This window comes from Rhodnius prolixus, unplaced genomic scaffold (genome assembly GCF_049639745.1).
Source record: "Rhodnius prolixus isolate KJV_2025 unplaced genomic scaffold, Rpr scaffold_7, whole genome shotgun sequence".
Classification (NCBI taxonomy): Eukaryota; Metazoa; Arthropoda; class Insecta; order Hemiptera; family Reduviidae; genus Rhodnius; species Rhodnius prolixus.
The window spans coordinates 25258602-25286471 of NW_027411582.1; the positions used below are offsets into that span (position 1 = coordinate 25258602).

Below are 27870 nucleotides of genomic sequence, written 5' to 3' on the forward strand. Positions count from 1 at the left end.
TCACTGTTAATCTGGTAAAAAAAAAAGATATGGTAAAATTTGCTTGAAAATTAAAATTTTTACTGGAACATTGCATTTAATATGGCGGAAGTTTGGGGATTTTAAGTTGATAATATCACAAATATGATAAGCTTGAATTTAATCTCAAAAGATTTGTGTTTAATTATTAGTGAGAATAAAGGCAGTGAAAACGCTCGTTAAATTAATTAAAACCGAAATTGTCTAAATAAATAATAGTTTTTAATTTTAAATTAATTAAATACTTTTTCTTTTTTCTTAAACAAAAAAAAAACGCTAGAAAATGCGATGAGGCGAGGTTTAGCATAACAACAATCACTATAACAACTGGAAATTCCTTACAAAGCTACAACTTACTCAGATAAAATCATCACGCTACACTATTGATTACTATTTTAATATAAAAAAGTAATTTTGTTTGTACATATTATTACATTCGTTTTTTTGTTTGCAAAAAAAAAAATGTGTTCAATTTTGGAAGTTTACCGTTCACTAATTAAATAATTTTGCTCATTAATTTACCTTAAATATTGTACATGCACAAACACATAATGCTAATGAACAACTAAAATAAACATTGGTTTTGTTTAAATGCAATTGCTTCAAAGGGGGGCTCCGCCTGGAATAAATGATATTTTGCGGTTTATTGCGTTATTTAATATTTTCATCTGTTTTATGTTTTTTTTGCTTTTATAACAATTATAGATATTATGAATTCAAAGTTATGTAAAATTTGTTCTGTATTTATTTTTTATAAAAGTGCTGGTACTTAGTGAACTGAAAGAGGTAAATAAATTAAGCATTTAACATTTTTTGATTAAACATTATTCTTCATAAAATAAAGGTATTTTTTTTGTATAAATAAAAGATTATCATGTTACTAGATTATTCTATTAAGAATGTAGGGACTTTTTGTTTTATTTAAAATAAAGAACATTTAGGTTACAAACATGTTAGTCTACCATCTTGATTTATGACGTAATTCCTACATCACTTGAAATTAGTAATTAATAAAGCAGCTATTTTGGATACTATTTTTTTATTTGACATAAAATGAAAGATTTAAAGGTAATTTCTCTCTCTTTTTTTTAATTTAGACTCTCATATTTTTGATTTCTTATATTTCTATATTTGGTTTTATTATTTTTTTCTTTTTCGTAATTATTTCTTTTGTAGGGAAAACCAAAAATGATTAGATTGATGGTGCTGAGCGAACAATACGCCATTGTTAAGTTCAGAGTTAAAACTAAGGTCAAAATGAGAACTTTGATGCGATCTTACATCAGACTTGCTGTAATTATATTACTATAATAAGTATGATATTACAATAATTAAAAATAAGCAGCTAATTTTAATTTGCTTAGATTAAAAACGTAATATTAAGGATGGCTGTTAAGTCATTATGATAAGCTGAACTTAACGAATCTGATGAAGTTTAGTGATTCTTTTTTGGGGATTGTTAGCGGCCATAATGTACAAAAAGTATAAAGGATCTGAGGCTAAGTTGGGTGCCATTATGTGCTAAGTTTTAATTCTGAAAAATGTTTCAAAAAAAACAAAAAATTCTACTCGATAGTACTTCCGAGTATTTTGCAAAATTAGTTTATTTATTTATTTTTTGTTTTGACCGATAATCATACATAAAACTACCTACCCCATGGCGCTACGGCCCTACAAGGACTTGGGTCTCCTCCACTATCTTTCGCCCTTCGGCTTCGTCGTAGGCGTTCCTCCGCCATCTTCTGACACGCATCCCTCGCATACTTCCTCCACACTGTCTCATACAAGGTCTCCCCTCTGTTACGGCTTCCTCCTGGCTTTACCACCAAAAGTTTCCTTGGAATTCGGTTTTGTCGTATTCTTTCAACATGTTCAAGCCATCGTAACTGGTTCTCTTCTTTAAAAAAAGATACCAGATCTACCCGAACATCTGCCGAAGTTCTTCATTTTTCTAGATTCTCCAGTGCCCATTTTCGTAGACCAGGTCCAAATATTAGTTGAAGAACATTTCTTTCCCATATGTTGAGCAGTTTTTCGGTAGCTTTTGTAAAGTACCTAACTTTCACGACCATACGTAACCACAGATCGTATGAGTGTTTTGTAAATAAGGACCTTAGCTCTCTTGTCAAACTCCTGAATTTGAACAGCTTCTGGAGGGCAAAGAAACATCTGTTGCCACTCCTGCTTTTATTTCTTCTACAGTTTCGTTATTTTTTCCAGTCACGAGGTGCTCCCAGATATTTAAACTGGCTTGCCGATTTAAACACGTGATCTCCAAGGCTCATATTGGATTCCATCCGACCCTGGTTCTTCTAGAAGTTTTTAATTAAAAAGTCCTCTCCTCATTTATATGCAGACCCATCTTCCTTGCTATGGCTTCGAATTATTCAAAAACTCAAGCTAAGACTGACTTCGATCGAGCCTACAGCAAAACATCGTCTACATAAGCTAAATGTTGACTCATTCTGTTATAAATAGTGCCATTCGGGTTAATATGAATTTAATATAGCCACTTCCAAGGCTATATTAAACAGGGTCACCTTGTCTCAAGCCGTCCTTAACTAAGAAGGCGTCCGACAGTAATCCTTGTACCTTAACCCTTACAGCTTGCTACCTGCAAGGGTCATTGTAGTAAGTCCAACCAGCTTCCTCGGAAGTCCTAGAGTACGAGTAAACATGACCTTCAGTCATTCCTCTCTCTTAATACTATCGTACGCTTGCTTGAAATCAATGAAAAGATAGTGTAGTTCGATACCGAATTCGCTGACCATTTCAAGCATCTGCTTGAAGGAGTAAAATGTGGTCGATAGTTGATCTATTCTGCCCAAATCCACACTGATATTCTCCGAGGGAGTGTTGGAGCTTTTGATTTTAGAGTACGGCACACTGTAGCAATGGTCCACTCTTTAAGCATCTTCTGAAGTTCTACACCTCCTCATCTATGCTATCACAGCCTGGGGATTATTTTTGAGTGATTTAATCACTTGCAAGAATTCTTCCATATCTGGAGGTTCCACTTCATCGTCATCATCCTCTCTTAATCCTGATGATTCCATTATCTGTCTCTCTGCATGTTCACCGCTATTCGAAAGACAATCGAAATATTGCATCCATGTTTCCACTATCTTCTCCTTTTTTCTCAACTAACTTCCTCCTCTTATCTTTACAACAATTTGTCCTTGGCTGCAACCCAACCTTAAAATCTTGCATACCTCAATAAAAGTTCTTACTTTGTTTACAATCATATCCTAGTAGCGGATCATCCAGCTTCTCTTTCTACAAGTAACCTTTAGCCACCTTACTTTTTACTGTTTATCGTCTTCTGTAGCTTGTCTCCTGTTCTTCTTGAATACCTTCATTCATAGCTTCGTTCCTATCTTTCAGGGCTCTTTCAAATTCTTCATCGAACCAATCACTTCTTCTTTTACCAGTACGTCTTTATACACATCTTAATGGAATCCCATGTCTCGTGTATATCCCCTCACCTATCGCTACTTTTCTAGTGCAGACATTGGTACTCTATCTCTTTATACTTTTATTCAAATTCTAGCGGTTTTAACAGGTCACTATTGTATCATATGTAAAACTAGATATGAATTTTGAATTTCTTTTGAATCTAGCCACTTTTTTTTTGTTTTTGACTTAAACAAAATTTATTTTGGATGAAGGGGACTTAATCGAATGCTGCTTTGCTTAAGATACATTTCTTTATCAAATGTTTACATTTTATTATTTTTTTTATGTGTTCTTTTGTGTTGTAATTGTGTTCTTGTTTTTATAAACTAATATTAATTTCTCTTCCCATTTCTATAATTAGGGCATTCAATCAGAGAAACATCGTATATCATTTATGTACGATGGTGTCAAGGTAAACAAAGAAGATACGCCTGAATCTTTGGAATTACCAGATGAAGCCATAATTGAAGTCTATAGACGGATGTCTGGAGCTGGAATTCCAAATTTTTGTGCCGGCAAAAAATTAATGTAAATTCTAAATAAATATAAAAGATAAATTATTTTTGGTAACTATCACATAAAATATTTATCAATGTCTTGAACTGATTTTTTTAAAAATTATTTTGTAATATAGGTATATACATTTTTTTTTCTCATTTTTAAAACTGACCAAATAACATTAAAATAAAGGTTGGTTTAGCAATGTATGTAGCTTACTTATTATATAAATTCAGCTTATTTAAAATATGCGCATTACTAACAATCTAAAATTTGAGAAATGTACTATTTAGAAAAAAATTTAATAAACATGATTAAAAAACATCAAATGAGATTAATCAAGAAATGATTTAATGAAATCAGTTACATGTTTCCTTCAAATATAGGGCAGGTTGGTCTAGGGGTAACGAGCGTGGCTTATTGAGTGAAAGGTCATTGGTTCGCATCCTGCGTATGGCTGCTTTTTATTTGTTTAAAAAAAAAGTTACTTATCATCTCATTTTTCCAATCTATAATTGTGCAATGACAGAAATAACGAGCTACCAGTTGAGGCTATTAAATAACGAGACCATTGCTGTAGAACATTTTATTTTAAATTTAAACATATTTAGTTATTATCACCTTCAATATACACCCCTCCCCTAACCCTACAACGCTCCACGCGAATTTACCATTGTTCGAAACAGTGCTGGAAGTCTTTTTCTGTCAGCTCCTGCATGACGCGTGCAGCTTTTTCTTTCACAGCTTCAACGGACTGAAATCGTGTTCCTTTTAATGCAGATTTGACTTTAGGGAACAGACAAAAGTCATATGGGGTCAGCTCAGGCGAATAAGGCGGATGGCCTAAAACTGGGATGTTTGTACTTGGCCAGAAACGTCTTGACAGACAATGCAGTGTGAGCCGGCGCGTTGTCTTGATGGAGAACCCCCGTGACTTGGTTCTTCCTCAAATCGGGTCGTTTCTTGCCTTACTCTTTCACGGAGTTGAGCAAGCACCTCACGGTAGTAATGTTGATTAATTATAATCGATATTTTCATCCGTTTTGGACGAGGAAGGGCGACCCGGGCGGTCATCATCTCCGACGTCTTCTCGCGGCCATCTTGAAAACGCTTGAACCACTCAAAAACTCGCGCACGAGATTAACATTTATCGCCATAAACTTCTTTTAATAAAAAATAAGTTTCAGTAGCGGTTTTTACCATGTATCATGTGAAATTTCATGACATGTGTAGTATCATGTTTTTGGGCAAAACGAAACTAACACCTCCTTACACAAACGACGGTTCCGGTCAGACAGATTTCTCTACAAACACGTGTGACGCTGCAATGGAAAGAGAAGGCTTTACGCTGCACAGCTGTGTAGGTCGTTAGGATTTGGCGCATGCATAGTTCTTCTGTAGCAGCATCAGTCTCATTATTTAATAGCCGCACCTCGTATTAATTGGCCAGTATTTTCTGTTGTTCAATGAACACAAAGGGAAAAATTGCCAGTGCTTTCTCAATTGTTGGTCTTGAAAATAGACACGATATGTAATAGAAAAATGTAGTATTTTTTCATCATGAACTCAGATCAATCTTTTGATAAGAAAGAGGGAAAAAATATTACAGAATAAAGAAAATCAACAACAGCAACATCTTTGTTGTGTCCAACATAATTCGTCTTAAACTTCTCAAATGCATCCTCTGTTCCCTGAAGACCGTCTTTTTAACTTCAATCTTTCACATTCAATAAAACGTGGTTCAACCAATGTTATTTAAATAAAATATTTCACAGTTTATTTGGTCAAAAAATGTAATAAAAATGAAAAATTTATGAAATGAACTTTTTATTTAGTGTACATCTTTAGTTTTAATAAATGTTTTAACTTTTCACAGTGGCAATATCGTAATAATGAAGGTCTCTGAGGTACTACTATTTCTTGTTGAAAACATTTTAGTAAATAACTCGCCATGTAGTATTGAAAGAAGGCAACATAGTAGCTGAGCGGTTAGAGGCGTATCTGTAAAAGCTAGTAAGTATAATTGGTATTGGGTTCGATTCTCGGTCTAGGTCTTGAATTTTTTTTTAATGGTGCATAAAAATAATTAGTTATGTAGTAAGTTTGCTACCAGTCTTTGTCCAAGACATGTAATTGGTAGTTGGGACAGCCTACCTGAATTTTCTTAATCTATCTTTTGAAGTTTTTTTTTAAAGTTAATTAGAATTAGATGCAAGTAGTTTAATACGTTTAATAGAACAATAATGTTACTTAGTAGATAATAAATTAAGAACACTTCTGGATAAACTATTTTAATGAATAGAACTAGACATGGAACTAGAAATAGACATGGAACGATTGATTCCTGTTGAACACAGCAATAATATATCTACAAATGTATGCAGTAGAATGAACCTGATAGGATGGATCTCCTAGAATTAATTATGAAGAATGTAACAACATGTCTTCAAAAGTATGCAGTAGAATGAATTATGAAGAATATAACAGCATGTTTACAAATATATGGAGTAAAATGAATCTAATAGAATGAATTATTAAGAATTTAACAGCATGTTTTCAAATATATGCTGTACAATGAATCTAATAGAATGATTCTCCTAGAATAAATTATGAAGAATATAACAGAATGTCTTCAAATATACGCAGTAAAATGAATTTCCTAGAATGAATTATGAAACAGCATAAATATAATATTCATAAAAACACAAGCTGAAGGATACGGGCCTTCTCGATGAGGTAAAGTATGTCTTACTATTAAATATTATTGATTGCAACCAGTACTCGGTTTTACTAAAAATTTTAGAATGATTTTTAGTTTCAAGAGAACTTTTTCCGAATTCTCTATTTTTTTTTTTTTTCTATCTGCTTTTAGTGTCCTTACATTTTAATCTCTAAGCATTAAAAATTGAAACTGTAATCAATGATTTTAAATTAATAACTCAAAATTTACAACAAAATATAATTGAAGCTTATAAAACTTGATTTGATCAGTGGACAAGTTCAGGCAGACAGTATTGTCTGTAACGAGAGATAGCGTAATTATAAAAAATTTAAACTATACTTTATTTAAGGGGGGGGGGGAATTCTGAGGACGAAATTGAACTCGATTGTTTTATTTCGATAAATCAACAAAATAGATATCGAACTTAAAATAAAATACTTTGGCTGACGTGAAGGATATACTTTTAAAAGTATGTTTACAAAACAATAAGGAAATATTGAAATATTCAAAGGAAAAATGAATGATTCCAATTTATTCTTGAATTAAATAATTTTTAGAGTATAAATTATTTGATTTAATTTTTATCTAAAAGCAGCCTTAACTTTTAAAGAGAGCGGGATATTTAGAATGTACACTGAATGAAACAAGTATAAACACTGTGGCTACGGAAATTTTAATACAACAGTAAGTTCGCAGAAACTAATCAGTAGCAATAGTTATTTGACAATAAAATGGAAGAGCCGGTATTTTATTGTATAAATATTCCAACAAAAGTTTGTTTACTATAAGTGTATTAAAATGTAACGGTAAAGTTGTTTGTTTACAGTGGCAAAATATTCCTGGAACATCCGAGACTATTATCATTAGATTGACTACGGCGATTGGTGGAATGGTCCAATATCGTATGAATGTATTTACAAAATTTAAAAAGATAATGCTTTCTTATAGTAAATTTATAGTAAGTACAAAATTTCAAATTGTATTATTTTGCTCATTTGTAAAGATTATTTTCCTACTATTTACATTTACTTTTCCATTGTTTATGCATGTATAAATTATTCTTATCATTTATATTATTATTATTATTTATTCTAGGGCGTTCCAATTGAATCATTGGTATTTATTTATGACGGACTATTTATAACTGAAGATGATACACCAATTAGTCGACAATTGATTGATGGAGCCATAATAGACGTTTTTAGGAGATCTTACATTTTTTATCACATCCTGAATTAATGTATGTTGGGTATACTTATATATATATAGAATCGAAAATAAATAGGGATTTATTTTTAATAATTAAGGATTTGTCCTTGGTGTTTTATAAAAAACTGCATATTTGATTTCTTTATTATTTATTTATTTTTATTGATTATTTTAGAAATTTTAAAATTGAGGCTTTAATTTTGGAGTTATAACGAATCTTGGACGATTACTGATAATGTAAAAGAGACAGAATTTAAGAACTAATGGTTTTCACTTCTTACCCAGGTATTTGAAACTGACGTAATAGCAGACCCTCTTCTAATCTTTCTCCTTACCACCAAAAACCATTCACCCCCCTTCTGACGTCAAACATGTAATAAAATTCTTATCGTCAAGAAAAATCGCCAAGGTACGACTTGATAACCACACAAATTCTTAAATCAAGTTTTAGTTTTCCTAAATTACATTAACAACTCATTTCTCAGGACAACATATTTTCCTTTAAATTGGGAAATCTCTCTGTAGAAAAGAGGATCCCAAAACTTAGTAACTTCCAAATTCTTACCGTCTTATCAGTTTGTTATCCATTTTAGGAAAATAATTAAGGATTTGTCCTTGGTGTTTTATAAAAACTGTATATTTGTTTTTTTTATTATTTATTTATTTTTATTGATTATTTTAGAAATTTTAAAATGAGGCTTTAATTTTGGAGTTATAACGAATCTTGGACGATTACTGATAATGTAAAAGAGACAGAATAATAATAATAATATAATAAAAAAATAATAATAATAAAATAATAAAAAACTTCACAGCGACTGCATTTCCAACACATCAGTTGAGCTTTCGACAACAGCGCAGCCAATTCTCTAGGGTGGAAACATTATTGCTGAGGGACCTTTCTCGACGTGGCTCAAGCCTATGATCGAGTTGGGCACTCAGGATTATTGTGGATTATTATGAAAGGAGTCTTCCATAAATCTACTAGCTAATTATCACTATCACTTCTTACTGACCATTTCTTTACGATTAGTTGTGGATCAGCCTCTTCCGACTACTCTCTGGCACAGGCTGGTGTACCTCAAGGTAGTATTCTCGGACCGCTTCTCTATACAGGGCCCGCATATGACCTACCAATTCACTGAAACAAACTGCTCTGCACTTACGTTGACGATATGCCATTCCCTCTTCTAGTTCGGACGCCTCAACAGATTCCTTTCATCTGCAGACCCATTTACAGAAATTAGAACAATTGGCTAAGAAGTGGAGAGTCAAATGCTCAAAAATACTAACATATAACTTGCATTCTGCCCAGTAACTCTTGTCCTGCTATGAATCAATTCCACTTGCTTCTGCTATCTTAATTCGCTACCTTGGGATGTAAATCGACAAATGAGTAAAGTGGAACTCGCACACTAAACTAAAAAGACTTGGTACACAACCGACGAAACAAATTACTGTTTGTGCGATTGATTAGCAGACAATCAAAGCTACTACTGGGACATAGATGACTAATATACTGCAGTGTACTTAACCCGATCTGGACTTGCCGACTTGAACTGTGGAATTTAACCAAACATTCTAATAAACAAAAGATACATACTTTTCATTTTATTCCAACTCTATTCTCCATAACGATCTCAAGATCTCATATGTATAACTGAAGAATCTAAATCCAACTATAGAAAATTCTTCGACTTTCTTCCTTTATGCAACAAATCTTCTTATTCAAAATCTTATCTCCGCAACAATTCGAGATCTTCCTCAATGTTGATTGAAACGCCGTTTGGCATCGTGATTAACACCTAGAGTAATGTAAGAAACTTCGAAGTTTTCAGATGCTGCTAAGACTGGTGGTATTACAGTGAATTCTTTCCTCCGCTGGATATATGATAACGAATAGGTGTACCGTTTGATTGGATTGGAGAAGCTATCCTACCTCAGCCCGATTTAGCATGATCCTTAACCAGCGCCAAAAGGATACTTTACCGTTGCTTGCGAGCAAGGATTCTTTCAGAAAATGAGAAAGCACTGCAAGGACCAGTGTCCTAGCTTAACTAGTCATTTAAAGTTTCAGCAGGAATTTGAAAATGAGACTTTAATTTGGGAATTATATGATTTGTTCTAAAGTACGTTCACGGCAATTCTTAAATGTAAGATTTAAAATTGACTGAAAATTGATTTAAAATTGCAATTAAATTCGCAACTTTACAAATAACTAAAGAGTACTGTCGTACAAATTCTCTAATTTGTGAAATAAGTATTAGAGCTAGATTTTTGTTTTGTTTTGTTGCTTTTTCTAGCTGCATAAATAGAACCTAAAAGTAAAATAGTAATTTGAAGCTAACTGAAGAGGTTAAAAGTGAAATTATTTGGTACTCTTACAACCAACCTGTTTATACATATGTACGTAAATTTGAAGTTAAAATACATTTTATTTTCATCAAAATTATAATTAAGTGCATATTTATGGGCTACAAGTTCAAAAGCGTTTATTTAACTAGAAAACTACGTACGCAATTCGTTTAAGTTTTTTTTAAATTTGATTACATTTTTGATAGATAAAACAACAGGGAATATAGTTATCTCAAAATATTATCATCTATATAACAATCTATCGATTGGCTTTCATATTTCAGTTTTAAAAAGAAATGGATGTAAATATATTCAAGTACATTGTGACCTAATATGGATTTTTATGGGCTTTGACCTGTAGATACACTTAAACCCAATCATGTAAGTGCTGGCCTAGAATCCGGATTTAGGTAATGCCGACTAAATACTGGATTAGAACATTCTTATAAGAAAATACTTCTTCCAATCTCTTGGAAATTTTCTACACCAATTTTTGACGTAAAAGAACAAAACAAAGAAAACAATGCTGAAATGTCTTTAGCCACTGTTTTGACAAACTGATAGATGACTTTGACTTTTAGAAATATCTCTTCTACAACTTATCAAGAAGGTAATTTTAGAATAGCGGAGGCCCTCATATAAGGAACAAAAAACAGCAAAAACAAATATGAGAAACTAAATCAAGTTATTGTATGACAGAATAAAGGTATAAATAATTATTTATATTTACTTGCATTTAAATGAATTGATGCCCAGTCACATATTAACCCTTAACGGTCCGGAAGTATTTCAAGTTTACTTCCCACCAGGTCCAAGCTATTTTCTATACGAAGAAGAACTGCGGGCTTAACATATTTAAATCAAGTATAGAAGATAGATAACAAGTGGAAGTACATAAATTCATAGAAGGGTACAGAAGTGCGCTAATTGTAAATATGGCGACAATAATAGAAATAAAAGTAATAAAGAGATTTTTAGGGGAGGGATTAGCTATGTGGTCCCGGGTTCGAATCCAGCTGCTGGCCCTTAGATTTTTTCTTCCTAGGAGCTTCTTACAGCTCACTGTCCTGTAACGGGAGAACACTGTCCGGAGGCCGGCAGTGCACTGAAAAAAGCTCCGAGCGCTAATAAGGGGACGTCCATAAATGATGTAACGCTAGAAATCTCCTTTTTTGACCCCCTGCCCCCTTTGCCACACTGAGTCCCAATTCCCCCCCCCAAAAAAGAAATCTAATTTCTTCTTACTTCCTGCTGCAATTTCTTTCAAATCTACAGAATTTGTTGACTTCTTTTTTAATTCATTCCAATTTTTCTTTTACTTTGTGCGGCAGATATTTTCCTTGTATTGAAGGATATGCTACTCTTACAGCTTTGTAAAAACATTGATTAAAGATTTTCTGACATTTTATAATATAAATTTCCGATCTTATTGTCAACAAACGGTATCAACAGCCATAAAAACCAATGCAAAACAACAGTCTTTGAGTAGCGCTCTTGTATATACCGACATATCGATAACCCAATCGATGAAAACGAAAATCATATGGTACACAAAACGCGCGCTATTCAAAAAAAAAAAAGGAAATGAAAAAGTGACATAAAAAAAACGTGACATAACGCTGATTCTATCCCCCCTAACCCCCTTTTTGTCACAAAAGTGTCACAATTTTTCTACCCCTACCCCCCCCCCCCACGTCATTTATGGATGCCCCATAACCTCAGCTGTTGATGCGCTAAAAAAAAAGAAAAAAAAAGATTTTTGCCGCCATATACGCGGCATTGGTCCCAGTAAGTAAAAGTGCAATGCCGCTTATATGGCGGCATTGGACCGTTAAGGGTTAAGTTTTACAATTCAATTATAGATTGTTACCAGTTCGTTAAGTATAATTATTTTAATAAAATATTTTATCAACTGGAAATAAATTCATTCGATGTTATGAATATTTATATTTTGGTACAGATACTTGAGTAATGTTAATATGTATTGGCAGCATTGATTCACTTCGCCATGATGGGCAGGCATATTGTCTAATGGTTAGAAAAGATACAAGCGTTTAATGGTGTTTATAGTTGTTGAACTTGAAGGTTTAAAGTTTTACTTTTTAAACAATTTTTTTTTTCTAATTATTCAAGCAATAAATTTTTGAAGAGAGTAAACCAAAAAATGAAACTACCTAAAAATGAAGAAGAACCAAACAAGGTATATTTTTTATCAAAAGATTTTTTGTTTTGTATTTTTTAAAATTTAGATAAATTATGGTAATGTTTGGAAATTCATAATAAAGTTTTTTAAAAGAGTGTTGTAAGAAAATATGAAGAAAATTTTAAGACATTTAATTAAAGAGAAGTTTTACCTCTTTTTTTTTTGCTAATTTAACTTCTTTTTTTTTAGCGTTTTCTTTGCCGTAACTTTAGTATAAGATGAATTCATGTTAAAAGGGACCATTTTCAAGTGGGTTGAGGCACAGTTTGAAGGGTCTTTTTCATCGAATTATATGTTAAAAACGCAGTTGACCGAATTATACTTTAATTTTTACCAACTTTGAGGTTCAGCGACTGTTTCTCATATAAAAATTAATTAAGTCTATTATTATCTAAGCTGTGAAATATTGATCAATTATCAAAAATCTGGGATTTACATGCTCGTAAGGTTATACCAAAAGTTGTGTTATAATTGAAACAAAGTTGTTTACTCAGCTTGATTTTTCATTTTTAAAAAAATGGTGATTTAGCTACATATGTAAATATTTTCTATGAGAACAAATTGAAACTTCAGCACATGCTAGCCGAGCTCTTAAACTCGACAACATGGTGGGTATTATGTTTACATTTCCCGCTACAATTGCTGGCTCAAGTGTCTTAAAATAAAATTGTTCAACTCAATTTTATTGAACATTGTGCTGGTCTGTGAAATTAATAAAGTACGCCTAGTTATTACTGTTTTAACCTATTGGTTTAAGATGAAGGTAAAATTAAAATGCTAGTAATATTTCTTATAAAAAATGAAAACGTTTTACTTATTTTTAGCTCCCTGATTCAGAAAATAATAAATGTTGCTTTTAATTAGAATTACCTCTTTTTTATATTACTTGCTTCTCGATTTAATGAAACCTAAACGTTCATGAATATACCAAAAAAATTAAAGATTTTCGTAATTCTCACCATCTTCTGTGCATTTGCGCAATTATCCAATCCAATTGAGATTACAGTTTGACGAGTGTTTTGATTGGTTAGGCTTTCGTCTATTTTCGGAATTTGTCGGAGAAATTGTAACCGCTTTCTGTTATTTTGCATTGAAAAAACTTTTATTTAGGGTGAAGGGACCAGTAATTGACTGCTTAAGAAAAAATTCGAGTTTAAGATAGAATAACTTCCGTTATTTTGGCTCCAGGTGAAGGTTGTAAAATTGTACCGCTCCAGTAGGATGTACTTTATTTTATTAATATTTTAAATGCAGTAAATTCGATCTTTATGTCAACCAAAAATGATTTTTTTTGAAAATATGTCAATGACCCAGTAATTGACATACCGAATTTTCGGTGGTACCAGTGTTTGACATGGAGTGGGACCAGTAATTGACATACAAATATATTCATGAAACGACATAAGATATGCATTCAAAATCACTTTTAAATCTAAATAAATCACTTAAATCACCTAAATCACTTTTTCAATTGGATTTATAACAAAAATCAGTCTTATTCATAATTAATTACAATCAGTTTTTAAATAGGCAAACCTAAATAATCTAATATTTTTTCATCGTTACTCTTTTTTATGCAGTTTTTGACGATCAACCCTTACACAACTGTCCTACCGGACAGTTTTAATTAAATCTAAACCAAGACAGGTAATTTGAAGAACAGCCCTTACTTTCAATAGTACCAAGGAGATATTAGCTAACATGCTTGTTAGATCGTACACAATGTCTGTCGGCTCGCTTTTATCTCTTTCTCTCAACCCTTCCGCTCTCTTATCCTTTCAAGTTTCCGCTAAATATTTTGTTACTTAAACCTTTTTTTTGGGAACGTTTTTGGTTCTCACTTTACCAAACTCTACTTCCGATTAGACTATGTGGTCACATCCTTGTTTTATTCATTCAACGCTGCTACCGATCGCAACTGCGCGACTTTGTGTTCGAGTTGTTGGTGCTTTCTAGTGAACCAAATTTCTCCTACGCTTCCCTTCTTTTGGAGCGCTTCGCTAATATTTTCCACAATCTGTGCTGCCAGTGTCATTTGCTTCGAAACCAAACTATCTGAATGTAATTCATTCTTACTTTCTGCATCTATTCAGTATTTTATTGTTTATTATTACTGAGTTACCTCTTGGGCACATGTATATTATACATTGTGTGCACGTTCATCGCGTCCCGCCACATGTTGTTAGCATTCGCATTTATAACAGTAATAAATAAATGAAACGTCAATGAAAAAAAAACTAGATTAAAAAATATATATCTGTTATTGACTCTTTCTTGAGGGAGCTTCACTTTTCCTCTGGCCGTTTCCTTTGATGGAATTCTATGGTTTAGCCATTTCCTCCCTTTCTTCTTTGTCATGTGGCTGGGACCCAAAACTGAGGGAGAATGAGAGATTTTCCAACTCCGATAAGTGGGCGTCGTTTTTATCAATCACGTAGGCCTTGGAAGCTGTTCGGCGATCACGATTATTCCAGTTTGTTGTTCATACATTGTTGTTCTCTACAGAATAATCATTCTGCATGCCCTCTTGAAATAAGGCGTACATTTGCTAATTCATTAATTTAAACATATTTTGTTGGAAGTTTTACTATTTATGTTGCCGATTTTTATCAATGATTTTATTTTACAATGTATTGAATTTTTAATTATAATAAAATTTATCAACCTATCTTATCATTTTCCCAGGAAGTCAATCACTGGTCTCAAACAAAAAAGCTGTAGGACTAGTAATTGACATACATGTCAATTACTGGACGGATTGCCGTTTCAAGGACCAGTGATTGACAGCCCCATTTTCTCCTCAATGCTTCTTATAATTAAAAAAAAAACTACATAAATGAAATCTAAAAGCAATACTAATTATAACAGTACATTGATAACCACACGAATATATGAACAAATAAACGAAAAATAAGAAAAAAGAAAAATTATTTTCTTATCAATCCTCCTTAGCAACGGCTTGTTTTTTCCTTGATTTTGAACTTTTAACACAAATAACCTTCCACTGATACCAAGGAACCTTCCAATAATTAATATTTTTCTGGAACTGCTGCCTAAAGGCTTCTCAATAACGAAATTGAAAGAATCACCACTAAAAACGGCTCATATCCCTTATAATACCAGTTTATTTCTAGTATGTCAATTACTGGTGCCCAGTCAATTACTGGTCCCTTCACCCTAATTCCAAAATTCTGTATTGCTATCCTAACTTTCTAGGTTAGAATCAGTAATTTTGTGGGTAGATCAATTTTGGATAAAATTTTCATGCTTGCTGCGTTCGAGAATCACCTTTGTTTAAAAAATCGTGTGACTTATTGTCAGTTGGAATATAAAAATTATTTCTTTCTAAATTATTTTATAATTTTTGTCTTGGCTTTAATTGAAAATGAAAAATTGAACGTTTTCTCAAAGAAATTTAACTAAAAGATCTATTTAATATCTTCTTTTTTTTTTTTTGGATGATTGAAGAGAAATTAAATTTCGATATTTTAATTGCAAAGTTTCATTTAAAAAATCGATACTTTCAATACAATAAGTGGCATTTTCGATTGATCTATTTTCATCAAATTTAGGAATTTAGTTAAGATATTCTAGTTTTTAACAAAACCTCGTCCGACTGTAATCTCAATTGGATTGGATAATTCCGACAAATTCCGAAAATAGACGAAAGCCTAACCAATCAAAACACTCGTCAAACTGTAATCTCAATTGGATTGGATAATTGCGCAAATGCACAGAAGATGGTGAGAATTACGAAAATCTTTATTTTTTTTTTTGGTATATTCATAAACGTTTAGGCTTCATTAAATCGCGAAGCAAGTAATATAAATTATAACTAGACCCAAAATTCATACTTTGTTGCAGACTTTTTCTTCAAATTAATCTTCTTTTTTTTTTAATTCTTAGGTAAAATTACCAAAGGAATCAAACTATATAACTATATCTGTTGTAAGCGGTCCAGAAACAGTTGAAAAATTTAAAGTAAAGAAGAATGAAGCTCTATTAGATGTGATGATGTCAGTTAGCTTTGATATTGTAAGATTGGATTTTTATTTATTTCATTTTTATTTAATGGCAATCTTTTTTTAAAATACTTACCTAATTATATCTCATCTGGATTAATCCTAATTACAGCTTGAACTGGAGGATTGCTTTTTATATGCTATAGTTCAAGTTCAAGACTAATCACAAAATGAAAAAAATAAGTTCAAAAAGTTTTGGACCTTTATTACTTATAGATTCAAATCAATATCACCTAAAAATTAAAGTCGATAGATACAGTAAAAGCTCTTTATTCGCGGGGTATATGTTCCATAAATATGCCGCGAATACAGAAACCGTGAATACGGAATGGTAATTTATATGGGATTATAGGGGATACGTTCCTAGCTGACAAAATAAAAAAAAAACAAATATATAAAAAAATCAATTTAATTGAAGTTTTTGAACATTTTAATTAATTATCTTAAGGCATAGGCAATGGTTTGAAGAATTTTGTAATTTTCTCTTGCTTGGCAGTTTTTAAAAGCTTTTGTTTGCAGTCAAAGTTTGAACTTGCCACTACAACTACCAACAGGTTCTTTAAAATGAGCGTAAAGATACTTTGCCTTCTCCCGGACCATTGGACCATTCAGGGGCACCCTTTTTTTGGATGCGGTCTTCGATCCATAATGACAACGCCACTTCCATTTTTTTCTATTGCTGGATTACGAACAATTGCTTTCATTCTGTGCGTTTACATTCTCAAAAACACCGATCGCGGCGAAGGCGGCTTATGTCAAAGTCCTCGGCGATATCATTTAACAACATACTTTAGGCAAAGTTGTAATAAGATCTATTTTACTTTTTTTATTAGTCCATTTGACGGCATTTACAAAGGATATTGGGTTGGATACCTATTGGAATCCTTTTATTATCATAGTGTACTTCCGCGAATATAGGAATTGGGTCGCATTTTTTTAATCCGCGAATAGTGAAAACGCGAATGAAGGAAGCGCGAATAAGGAGCTTTTACTGTATTTAGAAAATAAAATTAATATGATATGGGTAAATTCAAGTGAAATCGCTGCGAAAAGATGGATATTTAATGTGGATAAATTAACAGACGTAGGATAATAATAATTTAAACTCAGGACAATTGTACAAGGGTTGATAATCCAAAAGTGCACGAAAAAGCGTAACGTTGAAAAAACACCCAACTTTAACAATTTTTTTCTCTTTTTCTGTAAAAGATAAAATTCCCAAATTTTCTTTAAAATAAAGGGCGTATACTCCTTTATAACTGTAATTTTTTGCAACAACCCAGATCTAATAGATTTTGAGAAAACAAGTTGCCTAAAATGTGCAAATACATCATTTTCAAAAATTGTTCTTGGTACCGTTTGTTTTTTTGTTAAACTGCGTAGCGCCTAAACGCGTGAACCGATTTTCATGAATGAGGGGTCTCGACGCTGTACATCGAATGTGTGAGGAGTTAGCCCCATTTATGTGTGACCCCTTTTTAAACCATTATTTTTTTTAACATTTTAAACTGTTTTTGTTAAGGAGTAATAATAATATTTATCTATTAGTTCTGGGTTGTTGCAAAAAAATTACAGTTATAAAGGAGGATTTACTCTATATTATAATGAAAATTTGGAAAATTTATCTTTTATAGAAAAAGAGAGAAAAATTGTCAAAGTTGGGTGTTTTTCAGCGTTACTGCTTTTTCGTGCAAATTTTGACGATCAACCCTTATACAAACTGTCGTTCAGGACAGTTTTAATAAGGGTAGAGATTAGTTCAGTGGTTAACCTATACTGGACACCAAAGCGGTGATCCCGGGCGCCCAAGTATCCTTAGATATGGACGTACCCTTAAATTAAAATAAAGTTTTTACAAATTTTTGATTTTTTTTTTTTTTTTTTTTTGAAAATATTTTCATATTTTCTGTTCCTAGGGCAGATCATTAGCCAGTTTAGGATTCGCATATAATCGTGGAATTGTGAACAAAGAAGACACTCCTAGTACTCTAGGATTAAAGGACGAGGAAGAATTATTTGTGTTTCTAGAACATCCTTTGGAGATATACGAATACATATATCAATTTTTATTCGAGGCGAATTAATTTATTTTCTCTATTATTATTATTTTTTTTTTCATTTATTATAAAAATTACTAAATTTAATTTTAATTAACAATTAATTGATATTAATTATAAGGAACGAACAATATGTAATATTTTGTAACGTTTTTAAGAAAATATATGTAAATATGCAGTAATTTACACGAGGGCATAAGCCTTCGAATTTTACCTTCCCAAAACTGTGGTTGTTATCCCATTTTTTTCAGATTTGAAAAAGCGGTGGCTAGTGATTGTACATCCCTCCAATTAAAAACTAAATGTATCTCTTTTTATAAATTTTATAATAAAATTATTCTGAACACTGAATATAACAATAGCTTTAATGCAATGTAATTGAAAATCATTTACGACAATTTAGTTTTTCTAAACAAAGAATATCTGGATTTTGAATTTAGCAGCGGGCTATTCGGATAAGAAACAAAAATGCATAGTTATGAAGAAAACTTTTCTGTTATAAGTGAATTCCGGGTGTACTTAGGCTGGAAACATAGTGGAGCGGCGAGCAAAGCGGCGATGATAGCGAAGAGCAAAGCGGCGAAATCAAACACAAGTAAACATATGGGACCGCGCATAGTGGCGAGCAAAGCGAAGATAGAGCAACGCTATCTATAAAGAGTGGAGCAAAGCGTTATGACATGTTTGATTTCTTCGCTCTCATCGCGCTCAATTTGTAAAGGTTATTTTTCAAAGGTTATGGATATTGATACATTTAGTTTAGTTTGTTTAAAGAAACCTCTGTGGAACATAGTATTTGCGAAGCTACAATAGTTTTTAACAATTAATAATTAATAGTTAAAATTAATTAACAAGTAGTTAATGGAGAATTCAGGTAATATTTGCTACATTTAATTGGTTCTCAATCCCTTAAAGCTAACTTTCATCTAAATACTAGGCAAAATTAAATTACATTTTCACGTCCTACTACTTCTGATCAGGACGAATTCTCCAATCCTTCTTCTGTAGCGTCGTACTACTCCAGTTTTTCAGATGAACAACATTAATTTACGACAAATCATGGTGTAGTGATTTAATAAAATTATTGTTTTTTTTAATTGACTAATTTCTTTTTAACTATATATTTCTATTTTTTATTTATTTTTTCTAACCTTAAAGTAACTGGTAAGTAACTTAATGGGGTTTCACAGATTTGTATTTAGTTAATTTTTCTATATTGTGCCTAACTCATGTTATGAGCTGTATTATTCAAAAACATTAAAATTTGATTTTGATTAATGGGGTTACACTGGGCTAGTAGGTATGTAATCAAATGTTGATAAGACATTCGAAAATACGAATGAAACTTGCCAGGATGCTCCCGAAGTTGTTGGTACAAGTGATGAAATTTACCAAGTTCATTTCTAGACTTATTTATGTCATGAACACTGCAGCTCCTACTACTAAGCTGCTGCAAATACCAAAGTTTCAACGAAGAATTTTCATATATAAATAGTTCCTCCATCTTGTTTTGTCAAAAGGAGAACGAGGACTAAACTCGTCACTATGTGCATGCGAATCTTTGCTCGCTCCTCGTCGCTCTCTTTGATTTGAAGCAGCTATCATCGCCGCTTTGCTCGCCGCTCCACTATGTTTCCAGCCTTAGGGATTTTAACTAAAGCCAGGAACGTTAGGGAGCTTTGAACACATGAAATTCTGTTAGATTTCGCGTAATGAAGTAACTATGAACGTCTGCCATATTACTTTCAGATGGAAGAAAGAATAATGCCAATTTCAGTTATTATTTTTTCCGAGCTTTTGAACTAGAGACTAGGTCATCTTCAGGGCTTATGCTACTGATAATTATAATATTTTTTTGCAGCAAGGTTGGTTTGTCTACTGTCCTGTCTGCTCTTGAACCCTAGATCCTAAGTTCTTTCTTTCCTCCTGGATTAATAAATCAGTCACCAAGAACAAAGAACACTACTTTCTTCTGAGTTTTTTTTCATTCTGGAATTCTGGATTTGTTTTGTTATTATACAACTAACTGGCCATGAGAAGTATTTCAAATTTGGGGGTTATTTCCATTTGATAATAACTTTGACTTAAATTGGACATAAGTTTGGGTTACAAATAAAATGTTTACTGGATTTTGTTTTACTTTAAACGTTAATAAAGATATTGGATATCAATAAAGAAGTCATATGAGCCGTTCGCTGCGCATCTCGATTGACTCCATAAAACCAAAAAATGGAGAAACACGATGAAATCCATGTACATTGTTTTTTTAAAATTCCTGCTTATAATATACAGTCAAATAAAATTACCATTAATTTGAGTTGAATTATTGCAACGATATACATTAAGAGCACGGTGTTAATCAAAATGGCTTTTGAAATAAATTATTTATAATAATAATTATCAACTACTTAAAAGACTCTTATAAGACAGATCAAAACTCTCTCTGGACAACAAAAGACTAATTTATACTTCTATTTTGAAACCCATTTGGGCGTATGGGATAGAGCTGTGGGGTTCAACCAAACGGTCCAATCTCTACAATCTAAAATACTTCGAACTATTGTACACGCTCCATTTTATGTCTCCAACCTGGACTATACACACTGACCTTAACATTCCTTTTGTCACACAAGTGGCTAAAACAAGATACAGAAAACTCCACTTCAACCTGCAATCCCATATAAATACTCTAGCTAAAAATCTTTCTTCTAGAACTCTTCCTGACAACCCGGACAAGACGCCTTAAAAGACAGTGGCCTCGTGATCTCCTCTCCAATGAAGAGAGTGACTAACCATATAATATTTGGGAGTGTTACCACTGGGTAACTTCTCCACTCGTATACTTCTGTTATTCAAAGTTACTCTGTTATCACTGTTACTTATAGCGCTAACGCGCTGATTGTAGCATAAATAAACGCAAAAAAAAATAATAATAGTAATAATAATATTAATAATAATAATATAGGGAAGGGATTAGCTATGAGGTTAGCATACTGGACTCCCACGCGGAGGTCCCGGGTTCGAATCCAGCAGCTGACCCTTAGATTTTCTCTTCCTAGGAGCTTCTTACAGCTCACTGTCCGGTGATGGACAGTGTTGTCTGTAACGAGAGAACACTGTCCGGAGGCCGGCTGTGCACTGGAAAAAGCTCCGGGCGCCAATAACCTTAGATGTTGAAGCGCCTTAAATCTTTTAAAAAATAATAATAATAGTAATAATAATTATAAAACATACCTTTTTCCTATTGGTTATAGTATTTTAATCCAAGTAGAGCTAGTTCAAAAGTTATTTTTATTTATAACACGCAAGATCTCATTTATTAAATAATTTGCTTAATTACTACAACTTACATTGACTTTTATAAGCTAGAAGAATAATTAAATTACAACAGTCCCTTAAACTCTCGCAGGGGTTCGCTGTTGCATGCAGCTTGAGTGTTGCAATCCCACGGGTTCCTACGACAAAACTCCATGCACTTTCACTGTACAATAGGGACATACGAGGGTCGTTTGAAAAGTCCGTGCAAAAATAAAAACTGCTTAATTTTTTGGGGTAAACCTTTTTTATTTTTCAACATAGTCTCCTTTTAGGCTTATACACTTCGTCCAACGCTGCTCTAGTTTGTTGATCCCTTCCGAATAATAGGATTTGTCCAAGTCTGAAAAATAGCCATTCGTTTCTGCAATCACCTCCTCGTTTGAATAAAATCTTTTACCCGCCAGCCATTTCTTCATATTGGGGAACAAATAGTAGTCCGAGGGAGCCAAGTCTGGAGAATAGGGGGGGTGTGAAACGAGTTGGAACCCTATTTCCATTAATTTTGCGACCACAACTGCTGAGGTGTGAGCTGGTGCGTTGTCGTGATGGAAAAGGACTTTTTTGTGGGCCAATCGTGGGCGTTTTTCTTGCAACTCGGTTTTCAAACGGTCCAATAACGATGAATAATATGCACCTGTAATAGTTTTACCCTTTTCCAGATAGTCGATGAGGAGTATTCCTTGCGAATCCCAAAAGACAGTCGCCATAATCTTTCCGGCCGAAGGAACGGTCTTCGCCTTTTTTGGCGCAGATTCCCCCTTAGTAACCCATTGTTTAGATTGTTCTTTGGTCTCAGGAGTGTAGTGATGTATCCATGTTTTATCCACAGTGACGAAACGACGCTTATAGTCCTACGGATTCTTCTGGAACAGCTGCAAACCGTCCTTGCAACACTTCACACGATTTCGTTTTTGGTCAAGCGTGAGCAATCGCGGCACCCATCTTGCGGATAGCTTTGTCATGTCCAAATGTTGATGCAAAATATTATGTACCCGTTCATTCGAAATGCCCACAGCACTAGCAATCTCACGCCCCTTCACTCTTCTGTCATCCATCACCATATCATGGATTTTATCAATGATTTCTGGAGTAGTAACCTCAACAGGGCGTCCAGAACGTTCAGCGTCACTTGTGCCCATATGGCCACTCCGAAAATTTTGAAACCACTTATAAACTGTTCTAATCGAAGGTGCAGAGTCACCATAATGTTTATCAAGCTTCTCTTTAGTCTCCTGAGGCGTTTTGCCTTTCATAAAGTAGTGTTTAATCAACACACGAAATTCTTTTTCGTCCATTTTTTGAAAATCACTCGACTTCTTCGATTCAAACGAATGCCAAACACAAAGAAATAGACCGATCTGGCTGAAACTTGGTGTGTGTTCTTCCAAGAGATGCTACTAACTAAACATAACCTCGATACGCGCCAGTAGTGCTATCTCTCTGACTTTGCACGGACTTTTCAAACGACCCTCGTATAATACACTTTACACTAATTCGTGTAAATAAGCAGACTAAGTCATCAAACACTATACACGGACGAACCTATACCTTCCATTGAAGATAGCTTTGGCAAAAAGAGTTTAAACCCTTTAAATCCAAGGTTCTCCATTGTGTCGGGAGTTGAGGCGTACGGCCGCGGACTACCTTACTCAGCAAAACCTCTGGATACGTCTGGAATCCTCAGTTGGAAAAATTGAGGAGTCCAGGACGCCTTCCATGGACCGTAATGCCAAGAAAGAAGAAGTCCCTTTAACAATATCGTTAAGTAATCAAAACATTTTATTTAAACATGTTTTACGGGGTAATGAACTGTTGAAAAACAGGTTTCGTTACCTGTTCTAGAGCAGGGCTTTTGCCGAGCTAATACTGGCTCTTTTCAGGAAAATGTAACGGCTCCATTATTTCAATTATTTCAGCCATAACTTATAAAATTGATCCACAGCTACATTTACAAACGGAAAATCATCTGATCCATAAACTCTATTCCGAAAATGTGGTTAGATATGTAGTGCTGGATAAATTTCTTAATATTTTCTCTCTCTATTTGAAAATTACAAACTGCAACTAGTGACTGCCACTAGTTAATAGAGAAGGTTCGTAAATGATAAAACACGCTTAACTTGTTACAAACATGATTTAATTACACAGCACAGTAAAATTACATTTACTAACAACACTTTTAATTACTAAATTAATGCTCTAAAGTCGCAACAGTTCACTGTTAATCATTTACTACATAAATTCACAATAAAAACTGCACAAAGACTGACTATTGGACTGCACTGGAGCCGTAGAATGTTCTGGAACTGCTAGAAGCTTACAGTATAAGCTATGCATTTCTGTTCGCCCATGGTAAAGTCTAGACTTCCGACTTTTACACTAGCTCTTTCTAGTGACTCTCTAGCGAACTAAAGGTTCTATTTCCTCCCAAGAGATGGCGCCAAAGTCACTTCGTTACAATATCGTTGATTTTATCCGTTTTGATAGTATTCCTGAGGAGGTTTTGTACTTTCTTTCATAGTCAGATCTAGATTGATCCGTTTAGTGTGGAGATTTTGATTTCACTTACGTAACTGTCTCGCCTACAGTTGCTGACTAACTCTATTTTTCAATACTCTCTCCAAATTATTTTACTTATTTACCTCTGTTACCATTGAAGCTCCGTTATTTAAGATAAAGAATAAAATAGAGCATAGATATTTTTGTGTATTTCATACAAATTTTATTAAACCATTTAATATATCAGAAAATATTTTATTCATGTATGTATTACTATTTTGTACCCACTGCAATTGACACTAACGCATCTGAATAATTCAAAAGAGTCGTGGGCAGTAGCCCAGCAAAAGAGATGACAGGGTATATTCTTGTGATGGCGTCTCTCTCTTGAGCGGGTAACAAGAAGAGAAAGTATAGTTTTTTCCTTCTCTCTCGTACTCTTATTTAACTATACGGGATATCTCCAGTTATGGTTTTTTTGTGATATAACCAGAAATATTTTTAGAATTATTAGAATTACAGTCGAACCTCCCATAAAGAACACTCTCACTAGCGACCACCTCCATTTACGGACAGTTTTTGGATTTCCCAGTGTTACCCCTATACACTTTCTATAAAAAAGAACCTCCGTCTAACGATCTACTCTACATAGCGACCGCGGGCATTGATTTTGGGGAACGGATTAAATGTTTCACCTTCTCACCAACGGACCACCTTATTATTAAAAGTTCGTTTGACGCGGTGATCAAAATAATTATCCGTTCTCAATTTTTTTTTTTTTTTCTGGTTTTTCCTAAAGTTTCCTATATAAGCTCCATAAATCTTGTACCAATTTAACCATTTTTCAATATAACTTTGGACAAACAATATTATTTTTTCCGATATGTCTCCCAAACGAAAGTGGTTAACTCTAAAAGAGAAAATAAATGTATTGGAAGATTTTGCCAAAAACCAAATCGAGCCATCGTCAACTTGCCGAAAGATTTGTTCTATTTTTCTAATAATTGATGATAATATGATGATAATTTTACCATAAATTATTGTTGTTATGAATAAATGTGATGATTATTATCATGTGATTGCCTCACTTTGAATGTTAGACTGACTAATATTGTTGTTAACATCTTGAAGTTATTAGCGCCCGGAGCTTTTTTCAGTTCACTTTCAGCCTCCGGGCAGTGTTCTTTCGTTGAAGACTTCTTACAGCTGTAAGAAGTTCCCTGGTAAGAAAAAATCTAAGAGCCAGCAGCTGGATTCGAACATTGGATCTCCGCGTGGGAATCCAATACACTAACCGCTTAGCTTCGTCCCTTTTCATTTTACAATTTCTTGAATATAAATACTGTTCTCATTTCTGTGGCTTACGCTTCGTAAATTATTTAATAAATAAGAAAAAGAAAAAAAAACTATAATAACATTATTTCCTTAAAAACTGGCTGGTGATGCCAGTTTAAACAGTTTAAGAAGGAGGAGTTAGCCCACTAGATGGAGTAGATGCTTTACGTCAATCCAACTAAATGAATTTTACCTTCTTCATGGTGTTGTAATGGTCTTGAAATAGGACGGGAACATCAGACGCCGAATTAGATTGACAACGATTGACAGTTATAAAATATGAGACAAATTTCTAGCAATTTTTTTACTTTTATCCACTTTTGAAAATAATTGTTTTACTTTTCTTTTTTTTTTACACAATCTTTTAATGTAATTTTAATAATGATATTTAGAGTTTCAGATTATTAATGAATTTGAAAACTAAATGGTTTCGAAATTCCCTCTATTTTGAAGACAAAACTGGGCTTCAATGCGAGATAACATCAAATCACGCTATATCCAAAGTACGAGGGGGTACCCAAAAAAAACCGGAATTATTTTTTAAAAGCTATTTATTTACAAATTTTTTTACAGAACAACCTTATCCCCTTCAAAATACTCTCCATTACAACTAATACATTTGTCCCACCGGTGCTTCCACTGTTCGAAACATTTTTTGTAGTCATCTTTAGAAATGGCTGACAGCTCCTTCTTCGTTTTTTTCTTGACCTCTTCAATGTTGTCAAATAGGTGACCTTTCATGCCCTTTTTCATGCGTGGAAATAAGAAAAAGTCGCACGGAGCCAGGTCAGGCGAGTAAGGTGCGTGGGGCAGCGGAACCATGCCATTTTTAGCCAAAAACTGTGTAACAGAGATGGCTGTGTGTGCAGGTGCATTGTCGTGGTGGAAGAACCAGTCTCCTGTTTGCCACAAATCGGGTCTTTTTTTGGCGAACACTATTGCGCAATCTTTTCAAAACTTCCAAATACAAGGTTTGATTGACGGTCTGACCTGGGGGGGGACAAACTCTGAATGGACTACGCCTTTGGCATCAAAAAAGCAAATCAGCATTGTTTTGATGTTTGACTTGACTTGACGACATTTTTTTGGTCGGGGTGAAGATGACGTCTTCCATTGGCTCGACTGTTGCTTTGTTTCTGGGTCATAACCATAGCACCATGACTCATCACCAGTAATGACCTTTGACAGAAAGTCTGGATCAGTTTCAAGCTGTTGTTTCAAAGCACGACATTTCAACTCGATGTTCTTTTTGATTGTCAGTCAGAACTCTAGGAACAAACTTGGCAGCAACCCTTTTCATCCCCAAATCTTCCGTTAAAATTCGCTGAACCGAGCTCCAAGATAACCCACTACTCTCTGACAGTTGATCAATTGTCTGTCGACGGTCTGTGAACACCAGCTCTCGAATTTTTTCAACATTTTCGTCGATTCGGGCAGTTGATGGACGTCCAGAACGAGGTTTGTCATCAATCGACATGTCGCCATTTTTAAACCGAGTAAACCACTCGTATACTTGAGTTTTTCCCATAGCGTCATCTTTGTAAGCTGTTTTCAACATTAAAACACTTTCAGCAGCATTTTTGCCGAGTAGAAAACAAAATTTCAGAGCTGCACGTTGTTCACTTAAACTTGCCATCATAAAAAACGAAAAAAGAACAAAACAGCGCTGGTAAAAACAATCACTGCAGATGAACAGAACAAGCCAGGCAGACAACACAGGCAGGACTGAACTGGCAAGGAATTGCGCTATACACGTCTAGCGGCAGAAATGCGTACTACATAAGCTCCATGCGCGGCAACGCAATTCCGGTTATATTTGGGTACCCCCTCGTATTGTTGTACTTGTTGCTAAAAATGTTGAAAACTCCAAAAACATAAAGAAAGAATGGATGAAGAAAGAAAGAATCAAATCTAGATTGGCAAGATGTGGACAGCAATAATCACCAGACTTTAACGAAGCCATTTGAGTTATAAAAATATCTAATCACGATAATGTCTTTAATCCCTTAATGGACCATTTTCTACAACCTTGAACCACATCGTTGCAGTCTGAATTACAAGCAAAATGATTGCGGATTTTCTTGTCAACTCTATTGCTTGAAGAATTTTTTTTTTATATTTGTATAATATTTTCTTGATTTTACAAATATTGCTATTGCTACTCGTACTAACCACATA

At 33.6% G+C, this 27870-nt stretch overlaps 2 protein-coding genes and 1 long non-coding RNA gene across 5 annotated transcripts in view; all 3 read left to right on the forward strand.

Annotated features, from left to right (window-relative positions):
- The window catches only part of LOC141447246 (uncharacterized), a 49707-nt gene that overhangs the window by 18491 nt on the left and 3346 nt on the right, over positions 1–27870 (forward strand). The gene's annotated exons all lie outside the window — the stretch shown is intronic.
- LOC141447244 (small ubiquitin-related modifier-like) lies at positions 941–12461 on the forward strand. Its single transcript, XM_074114565.1, has 8 exons — positions 941–1086; positions 1195–1311; positions 3836–4002; positions 5849–5985; positions 7521–7652; positions 7790–7934; positions 8079–8188; positions 9735–12461. Exons 1-4 carry the CDS (start codon positions 1072–1074, stop codon positions 5955–5957), a joined length of 408 nt encoding a protein of 135 aa, XP_073970666.1. The 5' UTR covers positions 941–1071; the 3' UTR covers positions 5958–5985; positions 7521–7652; positions 7790–7934; positions 8079–8188; positions 9735–12461.
- LOC141447245 (uncharacterized) lies at positions 12271–18909 on the forward strand. Of its 3 annotated transcripts, none has more exons than XM_074114566.1 (3): positions 12271–12458; positions 16368–16496; positions 18400–18902. In XM_074114566.1, the coding sequence occupies exons 1-3, from the start codon at positions 12423–12425 to the stop codon at positions 18565–18567; spliced, it is 333 nt and encodes a 110-aa protein (XP_073970667.1). In that variant the 5' UTR covers positions 12271–12422; the 3' UTR covers positions 18568–18902. The 3 variants fall into 3 exon arrangements, with proteins under 3 accessions (XP_073970667.1, XP_073970670.1, XP_073970669.1); XM_074114569.1 differs by having other exon boundaries at positions 12320–12458; positions 18405–18552; XM_074114568.1 differs by lacking the exon at positions 12271–12458 and adding an exon at positions 12929–13069 and having other exon boundaries at positions 18400–18909.